Raw genomic sequence first — 12,919 nt, 5'->3', positions numbered from 1 at the left:
ATGTCTTTATTTTTCTTTAGTATATACTTAACATTGAATTTGCTGGATTTTATGGTACATTGATCCTTTTGAGGAACTGCTAAATTGCTTTTCAAAGTAGCCTCATTATTTACATTCCCACCAACAGTGTATGAGGGTTCTAGTTTCTTCACATCTTTTGTAACATTTGGTATTATATCTTTTTTGTTATAGTCATTCTAGTTGCTAGGAAGTGCTGTATCATTGTTGTTTGCACTTTTAAATTAAACTGTCTGGGAGTGCCAGTTTGTGAATCTGAGTGATTCATAATGGATATTACATTGTTCCTTATAAGACCAGAGATATGCCATTGATCCCTTGGTAAATTTATTTCATTGGTGACAAATGGTGTCAAGATGAAATTCTCATGCATTTGCATTGTAAAATGAAAGGAAAAATCAGGCCCACCAACAATATTTGAATATCAAAAAGTTACCTAAGATACCTATTAAAGTGACGCTGTTAGTTTTTGAAGCACATATATGAAACCACTGAAATTCTTGAAATCAGTAGTCTTCATAATTCTTTTTTGTTTGTTTGTTTCTTTTTCAAATAGAAGTATACAGCTTAGCTTCTGTAAAGAAACTATGGATGAATGTTGACAATTAGCATTGGTTATACCACACACTGAATTCAAAATTGACTGAGCACCATTTTTTAAAATTCTGATTTCCTTAGTTTCTTTTTCTTTGTTTATTTTCTGCTTATGTTGCTATTCTCCTTGAAATAACAATATCTTTGTTCCACCAAACTAATTTATTGATAAGTTTAGCCAAAGACTTGTTTGGTGCTTTGGGTTCATGGAAAAGGAGGAAGAGGGAATGGCATTATGTCTTAGGATCTTTGTGTTTATTATCCCCTATGCGTAGTTTACTCTTTCCCAAATATTGTATGGTTAGTCCTTTATCTCCACTCTGACAGTGATCCTTTTCTTAATTACTGCATTTGAAATTGTATCCACTCCCCCATGCTTTACCCTAGCACTTTTACCTCCTTTTAATATTTTTTTTCATAGTGCATTTGCAATACTGTATATTTTACTTTTTGTTTGTCTGTGGTCTGTGTTCTCTTACTACATTCTATGTGGCTTGTGGGGTTTTTTTTGTTGTTGTTGTTCATTTGTTTTTGTTTTGTTTAAGCCTAGCATATAGTAGGCATTCAGTAAATATTTGTTGAATAAATTAATGTATATGGAAAAAATTATGTATTTGGACAAAAGGTCCCATTTATGATGCTGAGCCAGTAGCTCACAGGAAGATAAAAAATAATGGTTCAATATTAAAACTCTTAGTCTCATTAGAGTGTTTATTGTATTCAGAAAAATTGATTGTTACTTGAGGTATTGCCTTAATAAAGACTTTTATAAGAATGAATAGGATTTATTGCATTTTAAAAATCAGATTTTAATTTGATTTTTACCTCATTATTGTCTAGCTCAGTTGTGTGTTAGTTTTTTAAACGAATTATCTGATTTTTTAAAGGTCTGGAGTGTTTTTCTCTCAACTTCCATTATGTCTCACATTGAAATTGGTCAATTTCTGTGAGTGGAACTTAGCATATTTATAAAATTCCATATCCCCCAATCTTTGTAATTACTTATTGAAATGGAATATTTTTTATTGTGTATATTATGTGTATTATGCATTTATCATGTATGTATTGTAGCAGGTCCTATGTAGATGATAGGGATAAAGCAATCTTGGAACTAGCCTTCAGGGAATGTAGTTCATTAGGTGGGAAATAAAGTATGAACAGAAGTAACTATGGATTTTAATAAGTGCAATAAGTTATTTCAAAGAAGTGAGAGATTACTTGGAATGATCTGGATAGGAATTAGGTTTACTTTGTTTTTAAGGATGAGTGGGTTTTTTTTTTTTTTTTTTTTTTTTTTTTACTGGCAGAAGAAGCAGAGGGGTCTTCTAGTTGGAGAAAATAGCACAAAAGTGCAGAAATGAAAAAGAGAAGGCATACAGAAAGAATGGCTAGTAGTAAATGGATGGAACATGATGTTTGTGTGATAGTAATGGATTAAAGTCTGTAGCAACAATTTTGAGCTTACAATCATTTTGGAATGCATTGAAAATTAAACTTAGGAAATTTGGACTTAATTCAGAGGGCACTGGAGAACCATTAGTGTTTTGTGTAGAATCAAGTGATAATGAAGGAGAGTTGAATTCAGGGACATACAAGGTGAGTTGTAGATGCATAAATTATTTAGATTAGGGATCTGAATTAAGGTGGTGAGGTGGTATTACATTGTGTTTATGATGTAATATGGGCTCTGGAATCAAAGTGCATAATTTTACACCTGATTTTGACCTTTACCAGCTCTATGTCCTTGGTAGGTTACTAAGCTAACTCTGTACTGTATAAAAGGGTAATAATTATAACACTTAACTCTTCAGGTTGTTGTAAGATTTAGATGAAATGATATGTTTAAAAGCAGCCTGGCACAGAATAAGTACTCAATAAGTTGTTAATATTATAAAATACTTGACATATTAAATGTTTTAAAAAAGGAGAAAGTCATAGGTAACTATGGTTTGAGCTTTAGTGTCAAGTGAAATGGGACCATAAGAAAGTCAGGAGGAGATGATTTGGGGAGAAAGCAGATGATTTTAGATATGAAGTGCCAGTGAATTCTCTCAGTGAACATATATAGCATGCTGTTAGAATAGAACTTAAGGGGGAGAAATCAGTCTGAAGTATCCTGTTTGTTTGTATCATATACTGGTAAAACATATATTATGTAATGAACATCAAATATATGAACGTTGAATGTATATACTTTGTATTAAACTGATAATAACAGTAATCAGTTAAATGATCAATTTTTTTCACCTAAACAAAATTTAGGTGAAACTTTGATTTATTAGAGAGATTCCAAAGACTCTTATAGACCCCTAAGTAGAGGAGCAACAGCCAGAGCAAATAAGGAAAACAAAAAGTCATCAAGAACTTACCTGTAGTTCTCTCTGCTTTGACCTGCTAAAGCAGCATAATGCTGTCTTTATTTTCTCTGGACTTGGGTTTCATTCTGCTTTCTCTGTACAGACCATCTTTTCTCTACTAATGACCCAACTATAATATTCCTAGACTCACATATTTTCCCAAATCAAGAAATTTGATTATAAATTCCAATTATAAATCCCTGTTTAAAAATAGATTGAGTTAGTCATGCCATCCCTTTTAAAATTATCTATATCTAGTGGAATAGGCAGTAGCCTGTTCTTTACCAGTGAAACTCTTTTTAGTATCTATGAGGGCAGTTTGTTCATAGAAAAAATTGTAGTTAGTTATTTAAGCTAAATATTTTACATTTTAACTTTCTTTAAGCTTTTAAGTCTAACTTAGAAATACTCCATTTAGAATTTGAGTACTTTTTAGTAATCACTTTCTAGAGGAACTTTAATTTAATGTAAGATGAAGTTCATTTAAATTGAATACGGACTGAATTTTTTTTCAACAGTGACATTTAAGTTCAAATTACTTTAAACAATTTAGTGTCATTTATCCGTTAAATATACTTGATTTTCTTTTAAACAGCACTTCAAATGCTTGACCCAACTAGCTCCCATTTGCTTAACTTTTTAATAAATCTAATAAGTTCAATTATATAGTGGCTTTCTAAGTTCTCTGAACCATCTCAAAATTTTTACAGTCTTAATAATATTTAAGATACTTTTCAACTAAAAGTCACGAGATCAAACACATTTTAAATATGAATCTTAAGGTCATTGACACATAACTTTAATATGCCAGTTATGTTTAAATACTTCAGATAGCAAATATTATTCCGTTTAATTCAGTGAGTATAAGAACTACTCTGGACTCAGCAAAAGTTTTTCATGATTTTGGGACTTGTTTCCTAAATTCCTTTGAAAGTCCTTAATCATTACATGTGTTATTTAAGAATCAAGAACATACTGGAGTTCTCCCTGCTTTGACCTGCTAAGGCAGCATGATGCTGTCTTTATTTTCTCTGGACTTGGGTTTCTTTCTCCTTCCTCTGTACAGCACTCACAAGTTTTGTTAAAGAGAATGGGTAGTATAGGCCCCATCAGGTAGGCAGTAGCATTCACAGTGCTGGGATGATGAGGATTCCAAATTTGTGGACTCCAACATTTTTATTAACTACGTCAGTTAATTCCATGTTAAATAATAACCACCCTTTGAAGATCATGCTAAGAACCTTGGCATGTAGTGGCAGGTATCGTACTATACTTCTAAATACTTTATAATTTTCTTCTAATTTTGTCCTCAACTAAATAAAACACTAGATTATAAACTTCATTCAAGTACTGACTGGCTTTTGTTGTTGTTGTTCATAATAACAGTGATACAATTGTATAAAGACAACCTCAGTAAATATATGTTGAGTGAATGAATGCTATTCTCACTTTGCAGATGGGCAGAAGAACAAATAGAATGTGACTTGCCTATATTAATGCAAATTGTTAATGGAACCTAGACTGGTTGTAAGTCTTTTGACTGGTACAAAAGATAAATATTTATAAAACATAAATACTCTATGTAAATAAGTAGTAGCAAAATTTGGACATAGCTGTACCATTTTATAGAGAATCATTTCAGTTACATCAAATTTATATAACAAATAGCAAGTTACATTTATTACACAAAAAGGTAATTCGTGGAAAAATAGTCATTGAACTTGTATATAGATTTAACAACAGATAAAAACTTTTCTTTTATGCTATTTTTTTTTAATAGGGGCATTACTCTAGTGTGCCTTAATTGTGATTTCCTAACTGATGTTTCTGGCTTAGATAATATGGCTGCACACTTAAGTCAACATGAAACCCATACTTGCCAAGTTGTAGTAGAGAAAGGTACGTATATATAACTGTGCTCTTGTGGATTTTGATATTTATTCCATTATTTTTGGTCAACCACAATATGAACTCTTTACTAAATCGTTACTCTCATCATAGTTCATATGCTGTTGTCAATATAAAACTTTTCTTCTAATTTCAGTTTCTGTCTGTATCCCAACTTCTGAACATCTTTCTGAGTAAGTTTAATTTTTTTCAGTGCATTTTACTTTGATGGATTTTAGCACTTACTGCATTTTTAAGTGTATCATTAATAGCAATGAAAAATATTTTTTTAAAAAATGTTTTTTAAACCTGCTTGTTGAAATAGGTTCCTGCTCTGTGGAGCTCGTGACCTGGTGCAAGACAAGTTGGAATTTCCTAAGTTCAAAGTTCTGAGATATTTTCTTACACAAAGCCAGTCAAGCAGCCAAGTTTCTGACACTAGCTTTCATTATTCAGCTCTGTTCAGCTTGTAAATGGGTTCAGATTCCTGTTCTACTTTATCTTTGTGTCAAGTTGACATATCTTAACATACATTTTTTTTTCTCCAGTTGGTTTTCTCTAAAAATAACTTATTGCTATGGTCTTTTCTTACTTTGCTTAAAATAATTTGTTTTTTTCTCTACTGCACTTGCCTTCAGAGTAATACATTCCAAGTGATATGGTTGTTTGTCTTTTCTTCTGTTTTGTCTGCTTCTTAATTTCATGTCTTAAGTTTTTGGACCAGATGATTGTCCTTTTCCTCATTTGTTGTCTGTCATTGCGCTATTTTTTTTTTTTTCAGGTGCAGAAGCAGCCCAGAGATTTCAAAAAATATCCAGGGTACACCTGGACAGTGTCCCCCTTCGATGGACACAACTGATGACTGTTCTCTCTTTCCAAGGAATGTGAATAATTTGACTGTGGGACCTGCTCTAGGTTGTGGCCTAAAGAAATCATATCTTGGGAAAACTCCCTTCCTGCATGACTGGCCTCTTGTAAGGCTGATGTTGATTTGGCCAGAGATGGCCTCAGGGCCCACCAAATTGAGCATGCTTCCCACTGGCAGCTTTGGCTCTCCATCTTAATAAGCTCATGGGCCAATTATAACTAAGAAAAACCTATCAAATCAATGGTTCAACATACAAATTAAAGTTTAGTCATTTTGGCTGCTACCCATAAATCTTCCTCTATCCTGAATGCAATCCAAGAAATATAAAAAAATCTAGTTGTTAGGAAATCATGACTATTTTTCATGTCCTTGGAACATAATTATAATCTCTATAATTATGATTCAAAATCATAGATATTTTTACTGTTATTTAAAATTTATCACCCAGTATTAACTCTTAAATTTTCTCAACAATACCAATTCTGATTTTTTTTATTTTTAAAAAATTTAGTTTAATTTTAATAGCTTGATTTTATGTTCTCTAAATTTAGTGATATCTACTTTATGATATCTATTTTTCTATTCTTTAAAACTTGTTCAGTGTTTATGTTTTTAAGAACACCAGGAGATTCCTTAAGAATTCTCTTCAGATTTCACATAACTACCTGTTGATAGCTTTATAGTATGGCTGTTCTCAGACAGTTATGATATCTTCTGTCTTGTTTCAGGATTATTATTTATATTACCTCAATTTTGGCTTTGAAGGTGTTAAAAATTGGTAAAGCTTGCGGATCTTAAAAACAAGTTTTAAAGTAACATATTTGTATATCTAATCTGTAATTTAATAAAAATTATTTTGTTTAAATGTCTCATTATTTGCTAGTGAACAATTTCTTATAAAAACGATTTTATCCTATTGCTTTAATTGTTATATGGAAGCGTTGTTATGTGGCATGCAAACCTAAGAGCTAGTGCATCTTGCATTTTTCCTCTAGCATAATTAAAAGTTCATTATTTATACTATACTAATTTCTTGAATTTTAAAGATTAGCAAAGTGCCTTTTATGCCTTAATAGCCATAAGGATCATCAGACTCTGAAATTATAACTCAGGTGTGGTTTCTTTTATTCTAAAATCAGAGATAAAGCCAGTTTAGATGACTGCTTATTTTGTAATGTTTACCTTATGAGTATTAATCAAAAAGTTAAATCCTGTTAGCTTTAATTATCTGGACAAATTTATAATGTAAATGAAGGATATTCCAAAATGTCCAAAGGTGACTTGTTTCTTAGTATTAGACATAGTAATATATTATTCTTTCTTTCCTTCTCTGGCTCCCTGAAGTTTTATCATCTTCCTTCTTACTACCCAATTTTTAAAAATTTTGCCCAGAAACAACAGTTTATTTCCATTTTGACATTAATTCTTTATATGTTTATAGAATAGAAAATTTGCTTTTCCTTGGTTGTAATTAAAAAATGTGATATAGCAATATATGAGTACTATTTTATAATTTTTCTGAGACTTAATTTTTTGTAGTATCAAGTTCATTTCCTTGAAGTATAAACTGTATTATCACCCGTAACTTCATTTTTAAAAAATTGGTTTGACTAAAGCAGGACAAAGCTTGCTAATTATTATAGATAGTATCACACAAATTCAACTAATTAACAGGTTTTAGCTTAAGCCTGATCTTTCTTTATCATCAGGTTATTCTAAATAGTTTATTTGCCTCATCAAAAATAGCCATGTTACTTGTTTGTGATTTTTGGTTACTGTTGAATAGGTCTAATTTTTAGTTTGAGTCTATTGTCATTCTTAGAAAATGACTCTTAAGCTATAGAAACTTGGATTCTTGCCTTATTGTCACATTTTGGCAAAACATCTTGCCTATATTTTAGATGATGATCAATACTTTAAAGAAGAATGAAGTAGGGAAGAGAAATACAGGAATATGGGGTAGAAATTAGGAGACCACCATTTTAGATCTGGTATCAGGGAAAACTTCGAAGAGACATGACATTTTGAGTAGAGGTGTGAAGGAGGTGAGCCACTTGGATATCAAAAGAGCATTTCTAGGAGGAAAACACCTCCAACATGGGATGATTCTGAGTTAAGGAACTGTTAGGAGACTAGTTTGGCTGTAGTGGAGGGAAGAAGAAGGAGACTAGTAGGAGATAGGCCTGTGAGATAATGTGGACCATGTGGTATATGAACTTAAAGACCATTGTAAAAACTTTGGGTTTTACTTTTAAATGAGAAGCCATTAGTGAATTTGAATAGAAGATACCTCAATAAAACTCCAAATAAATAAATATCTAAATGTAAGAATACTGTATCACATTATGTGCTTTCTTGAGAATAGTCCTAAGATACCAAGGGCAAAATCAGGGAGATTAGTTAAGGGGTTATTTTAATAACACAAGTGGGAGATGATGGTCGCTTGGGTAGGTGATAAGTGACTCCTTTTTGGATGTGTTTTGAATTTTTTGGTAATTTAGATATGAAGTGTGAGCTAACATGTGAGGATGATTCCATAGTTAATATTCTGAGCAGCTGAAAAGATAGCATTGTTATCAACTGAGATGGAGAAGACTCAAGAGGAATAGGTTTGGGAGTGAAGAAGATTTTAGTTTGAGACATGTTTTAGTTTTGAGATACTTATTTAATAGCTAAGTGGAGATGTCATAATCCTTTATGAATTTAAGGGTAAGTTTTAGGCTATAAGTATCATTTAATATTTTTAAATGTCATAAGAATGGATACAAGTGAGACTGGAGGATTCTAAAAAGATCAATGTATTGTTAATCATTGTCAATATCCTGGTTGTGATATTGAACTATAGTTTACAAGATGCTATCATTGGGGGAAACTGAGCAAAGTGTACTTGAGATTGCTCTGTATTGTTTCTTATAACCTTACGACCATGTGTGAATCTACAGTTGTTCCAGCATGAAAAAGTTCAATTTTAAAAAATTCATGGAAGTATATGAGCTCATCAAGGGATAACAGTGGAAATAGAGAAAGGGCAAGGTCCACAGGTGAGCTCTGAGGACTCTGACAATAAAAGGTTAGATGAGAAGGAATATACAAAGGAAACAAAAGAAGGTATGGACAGAGATGGGGGAAGAAAATCATGAGTATGGTGATGCCCTATTTGTAAATGCAGTTACTAAGTTTTAGAGGTCTAGGGATCTGTTTTTCAATACTGATTATGACTAAGTTTCATAATTTATTCTTATGAATTCACATATCTATATCCCCAGTAACAGAAACAGGAATTCTTGATCTTGAGAAAATTTAATATCCATCTTACTCTTAGGCACATTCAACTCTGTATGTGTACTCTTATAAAAATAACCCTCTTGCATTTTTATAAAAGAAGGTAATTGTGTCATTATTTCTCCTGTTTGGAATGTAAAATTAATGCCCATAATTTATACATAGTTTTGGGAAAACTGTTTCTGTGGTCAAAATTCAGGTTAAAACTAAATGTGGGATTTACCATGTTATATTTGGCCTGTGACTATACAAAGAGTATTTATTCAGCCTTTGAATTTTTTTCCCTTCTATCATTACTAATTTCATGACAATCTCCATAGAATGGTCTATAGAATAATGATTAGATTTATCATTCTGATTTTTCTATTGGAAAATGTAAATGTAGTGTTGAATAAGAAGGACTCTAGAAATTTCATTCATGTTCCTGAATCATTTATAAGGTAGAGTGCATAATTGGATGCAAGCAAGTACATTTTCACATATTTAGAAATTTTATCTGGACAAAATGGTTTCCTCATTATTACATTTATAAAGTCTAAGAAATATATAACAGTGCAGATCCTCTTCTGATTACAGCAGCAAGGGATATTTTTGATGAAGAATATGGTTGCCTAACATGGCTTCACTGAGAAGCTTAAGAGTTTCTCATAATTATGTCTAGTTTCTCTCTGTAACTTCTTGTACCTAGCTCTTGTAGAGACTGTTAATATTTCCAGCATTTGTAATATCTATTAAGATTCTTGAAATTTTTTTCTCATTTTGTTAAATTTAATTGCCTTTCTTAATGAGATCAAGAGGTCTTCCTTGGTGATAAGATTTGAACATTTGATACCCAGATTTGATACATTCAGCCCTCTCAGACCTTTAAAGTGACAGGGTGATGTGGTTCGAGTCTAGGCTCTGTAATTGATTGCCCAATTAGGAGTTCCTACCCTGTTGTTTTCTAGATGTAAGTGACTTATGCAAAGGCTACCTAATCTCTGTACCTCAGTTTCTTATTTATAAAACAAAGATTACAAAAGTACCTACTCTGAAAGTCTTGAGGGAATTAAAGGAGTTAGTTTTCATGTAAAGTACTTCAAAAGTGATTAGCTAGTTCTGGTGGCTGAGGCAGGAGGATCACAAGTTCAAAGCCAGCCTCAGCAATTTACCAAGGCCCTGAGCAACTTAGGGAAACCTTGTATAAAATTTAAAAAATGAAAAATAAAAAGCTCAGTGGTTAAGCAACCTTGGGTTCAATCCCCAGTACAAAAAAAAAAAAAAAAAAGATTAGCACATAGGAAACACTATAGAAGTTATCAGTGATTCTATTGTTATATTTCTACACTCCATGATTTTATTTCTGCCTACATTTTATTCAGGTGGAATTGCCCTGATCTTCAGCCTTCAATTTTTCTTTCTAGGCCTCCCAAACCATTTACACAAATTATTTCTGTTAAATTTCTTTAGAGGTAATTGCTGCATCATGTATTAGTTATACCATTCGATTTTTGGTCTCTAAAGCTCATTAAACTTATATTTTTAAGGAATTTCTATGAACACTCCTGGGTTTATTTTAGTCGTAAGTGTCTTTTATAAATCAAATCAGTATTTTCCCCTAAGTTGTAATACCTTAACTTGACTATAGTATGGACATCTTGTACTTATGACATAATTCACTTCTGATTTTGAGATGTTTCTGCAGTCTTACTCTTGTCACCTTGTATTTGACCACATACAAAAGTTTACTATCATCTACCAACTTAGAGGGTCTCCTGTGCATCTCTTTTCTGTATTTTTTATTAAAATAAGAAATCTTACTGTTTTAATTGTCCACACTGAAACTGTCCATACAACTCACTGTGAAGTCTGGTATTGTGAAAGGAATGTAGTCTTGAAATAAGATAGACTGAGGTTTAAATCCTAGTTTTACATCTAACTAGCTCTATAACTTTGAGTAAATTATTAACCTTGTCAAGTCAGATTCCTCATCACTGAAAGATAAGTAATAATTCTTTTTAGGTTGGCTTTAAGAAGTAATGCATGGAAATTAATTAGTTAAATTACCAGTTTAAGTACTTCAGTTAACTGTTGATTCTAAATTACTTGGTACTGACCTGGAAGAAAGCCCACACTCACTTTTGTCACTGCTCCTACTCCAGCTTTCCTGCTCTTAATCCTGTTACTCCTGTGAGTACTGCCACTTCCTGATGGCAGGGGATCCTAGAATCTATAGAATCTTCTCATCACTGAGTTTCAGTGGCAATACATTGGCATTGTGGTTATCTAATTTTGACTCACGCAGTACTTTCCTCCAGACTGCTTGGTGGATGACATCTCATCACAGTGCTTTTATTGAATCTTGTGTACAAATTTTCTAATGTAGAATTGAGAGTAATTCTGGCTTTTTCTGTCTAAAGACTGGGAAACAACACTGCCTTTTTGAAAACTGGTACAGATCCTGTTTAGAAGGAAATCATGCTTTTTTAACTTACAGAATCCTTTTTTTGAAGAAAAATTTATTATTACCAAGTATTTATGTCCATAAATCTTGGTTGTTAATTTTGTAAGAGTGTATAGTTCTTCTAGTTAGCAGTAGTCACATAGCTATTTAGAATTTGAAATGATTTTTCAACAATGCCTCTCTTGAATGTTATTATTGAATTTAGTCATGAAATTGCTCTTTTCTGTTTCCCTAATCTCCATTTTCCCTCTTTTCCAGTGTACCTACCTGTGTAGATCAATTGTAACATAGAATAGAAGTAAAGTTTTGTAAGATACTTTTTCTTGACAAAAAGTGAGAATAAAAGGGTAATTCCCCTCTAGAACATTTTAGAGTGTAAGAGCCTGTGGTAAATGCACAATAACTGAAATTTGGAAAATTAGGCTACTTAATGAGTTATCTTTCTTATTGAATCAGATATCCTAAAAAGCACACTTTGAAGTGGTTTTAAAAATTAGTTCTTCAAGTGACTTCCAAGTTTGTCTAAGCAAAATGCAGTGTATTGACTAAAGGTAAAATGTCAACACTAGCACTGTCTCACCAACTTTGTGGTCAAGTTGCCTCACTTCATCTGTGAAATGAAGTTGATAGTAATCTTTGAAGATTTAAGAAATGCACAGTGTGCTTTAGAGATTAAATTTGTGTATACACTTTGTTAAATTCCCTCTAATTTAAATGTACTAAGAAGAAATAGAAACAGAATTCTGACTTTCCTTAAAGCTAAAGAATCGCAAGAGAAATATTGGGTTTCATCTTTAGCATGTTGCTCTTTTCATAGTATAGTATAGATAAATCTTTTCACAAGTCATTACACTGGACACTGATATCCTGCCTTCAATATGCAAGACTCTGTGTCAGGTGTTGGAAATGACCCCATGAATAAAAGACATGATTGATATCATTCACCATGGCAATTATAGAATAGGAGAATAAAAAATGTAGACATGAAGTTCACAATGAATTCATATCTTCACAGGGCCACATAGCCAGCTGATTTCATAATCATTTAAACCATTATCATTATATATATTGAATAGCTATAATTTTTGTGAAATACTATCCCAGAAGGAATCAGAACCTGTTCTTTAAGTGAAATATCATTTTATTATACCACTCGCAACTAAACTGTTAAGTCATTAATTGTTTTTCATATATGCAAGCAATAAGTAAACTCTTCTAGGGGTAGAATGACAAATGTTTTTCTTTAAGTCTTACATTTGAAACTATATCAAAATTTCTGTTAAGAATATTTACTCATGTTGAGTCTATGAACATCAAAGAATAAGGGCTTACAGCATTGTTTTTCTTAATTTCTGAACTTGGAAGAATCATTGTTTCTAGTCATAACCCAAGTTATAGAATCTTAAGTGTTCAAAATGGTCAAAATATCTTCATATATTTAAGTTAGAAGAAGGAAGAGGAGGAGAAGGA

At 32.0% G+C, this 12,919-nt stretch overlaps 1 protein-coding gene across 3 annotated transcripts in view; it reads left to right on the top strand.

Annotated features, from left to right (window-relative positions):
* Znf280d (zinc finger protein 280D) overlaps positions 1–12,919 on the top strand; it is a 122,265-nt gene that overhangs the window by 81,910 nt on the left and 27,436 nt on the right. For 2 of the 3 annotated variants that reach the window (XM_026384801.2, XM_026384800.2), the window contains 2 exons: positions 4,750–4,868; positions 5,014–5,050. In XM_026384801.2, the coding sequence (XP_026240586.2) occupies positions 4,750–4,868; positions 5,014–5,050 (156 nt within the window). Of the gene's footprint in view, positions 1–4,749; positions 4,869–5,013; positions 5,051–5,637; positions 6,186–12,919 lie in introns of those variants that run through there. The other variant, XM_026384802.2, reaches the window with a different exon arrangement.

This window comes from Urocitellus parryii, chromosome 6 (assembly GCF_045843805.1).
Source record: "Urocitellus parryii isolate mUroPar1 chromosome 6, mUroPar1.hap1, whole genome shotgun sequence".
Lineage (NCBI taxonomy): Eukaryota > Metazoa > Chordata > Mammalia > Rodentia > Sciuridae > Urocitellus > Urocitellus parryii.
The sequence above is the reverse complement of the archived record's forward strand: the minus strand, read 5'-3'. Positions and strand labels throughout refer to the sequence as shown.